Below are 1,587 nucleotides of genomic sequence, written 5' to 3' on the forward strand. Positions count from 1 at the left end.
CCTGCAGGGGCCCACGGGCCCAGCCTGGGCCCATCACCCTGCCAGGCTGGGGGTGCGGCTGCTAGGAGGGCCCGGGCGCCTCCAGCTTGCTGGCAACGGCCTGGCTGACCCTGAGCAGGGCCTCCTGGAACTGGGGGTACTCTTCCTTCACGTGGTCCAGGACGGTGCCCAGCGCGGCCAGCCGGTCGTCCAGGCGCCTCTGCTCCACCTGCAGCGCCTGCTTGGAGCGGAAGAGAGGCGTGTAGCGCCCGTCCTTCACGGCCTGCAGGTGCTTCAGGCGCGTCTGCAGGGCCACCAGCTCCGACAGGTTCTTGGGTGACAGGGGACGGCGTCAGCCGTGCAGACCGCGAGCGGACACTGATGCCCCCGCGCCTCCCGCTCCTGCTGGCACCAGGCTGCCTAGCAGCGAGCCCCCCCTCCGCCCGCCCCCGTCACAGAGCCAGGGCTGGACCCCGCTCGGCCCGGAGGGACCCTCCCCTGGCTCCGCTGCCACCTCCACCCGCCGCCCTGCCCGCCGCTGGCCACCTGGCCCAGCCTGACCGCAGGCCGCCGGGCCACTCTCCGGGCGCCGTCCCCATCCAACCCCGCCGTGACGGCACAGCCGCCGAGTCCTTGGTCAGGCACCCGTCCTCCCCCGAGGGCCGCGAGCGGGGCTGAGGGGGCCGCCGGAGCCCACCTGCCGCTTGAGGGCTGCGAGCTGCTTCACGCTGGCGTCCAGCGCGTCCGTGTCCGCCTGCATCTTGGACAGCCGCTCCTGCCTCTCCAGGAGGGCGTCCCTCACGAGCCCCTGCGCCTCCTCCAGCTCCGAGATGGTCCTGGAGCACTCCTCGGCGGCCTGGGGCGGGGGTGGGGGTGGCGTGCGCCGCGAGGCCGTCCCGCCTCTGGGCACCGCGGTGCCCGGTCCGGCGGCCACGGGGCCCCCAGGACCTGGCGGCTTTTATCCCCAGTGCAGGGGAAAGTGGCTTGTCTGGTCCAAGGCGGGGCTCCCCAAGCCCAGCACCCCTCCCCCCCAGCGGCCCCCCATCCCCACAGCATCGCCCCTGTCTGGCAAAACAGCCAGAGCCCCGGGCTGCGGGGCTGGACGGGGCAGGACGGGCCGGGCCGGGCGGCCTGCGGGGGCGGCGAGTGGCCTGGGCCAGGCACCGCAGCCCACCTTGTGCGTGTCCTGGATCCTGCGCCGCAGCTCGGCCTGCCGGTGGTGGAAGTCGGTGCGTGTGAGCAGCCGCCGGTCACCCTTGCCCTGGGCCTGGGCCTGCGTGGTGACGGCCTCCCTGCGGGCCACCGCCAGCTCCATGTCGCGGATGGTCTTCTCCTGCCGCTTCAGCAGCTGCCTGTGCCGCGCCTGGGACACACGGCAGAGGGTTGGCCGTGCCGGGGGACACGCAGCTGGAGGACATGCGGCCCGTGCACTGGCCCCGGTCGCAGAGGAAGGACATCGACCTAGGACGGGCTCCATGGTCAAGACGGCGCCGCGGCTCTGAAAGGCCCAGTGTGGGGCCCGGCGGGGGCGGGGCCGGTGTCGGCAGCGGCCTTTTAAACTAACTTCTGAGGCCAGGGCCTCTCGGCCCCACCAGCCGCGGACCCGCA

General features: G+C 74.0%; 1 protein-coding gene across 1 annotated transcript in view; it reads right to left on the reverse strand.

Annotated features, from left to right (window-relative positions):
* Positions 1–1,587, reverse strand: part of CCDC40 (coiled-coil domain containing 40) — a 19,616-nt gene continuing 18,029 nt past the window's right edge. The window contains exons 9-11 of the mRNA XM_012734568.1: positions 1,154–1,558; positions 677–835; positions 1–310 (exon numbers count right to left, since the gene is read on the reverse strand). Coding sequence (XP_012590022.1) covers positions 62–310; positions 677–835; positions 1,154–1,558 — 813 coding nt within the window. The 3' untranslated portion in view covers positions 1–61. The remainder of the gene's footprint in view (positions 311–676; positions 836–1,153; positions 1,559–1,587) is intronic.

The sequence above is a fragment of the Condylura cristata genome, unplaced genomic scaffold (genome assembly GCF_000260355.1).
Source record: "Condylura cristata isolate star-nosed mole 26May11 unplaced genomic scaffold, ConCri1.0 scaffold00060, whole genome shotgun sequence".
NCBI classification, from domain to species: Eukaryota; Metazoa; Chordata; class Mammalia; order Eulipotyphla; family Talpidae; genus Condylura; species Condylura cristata.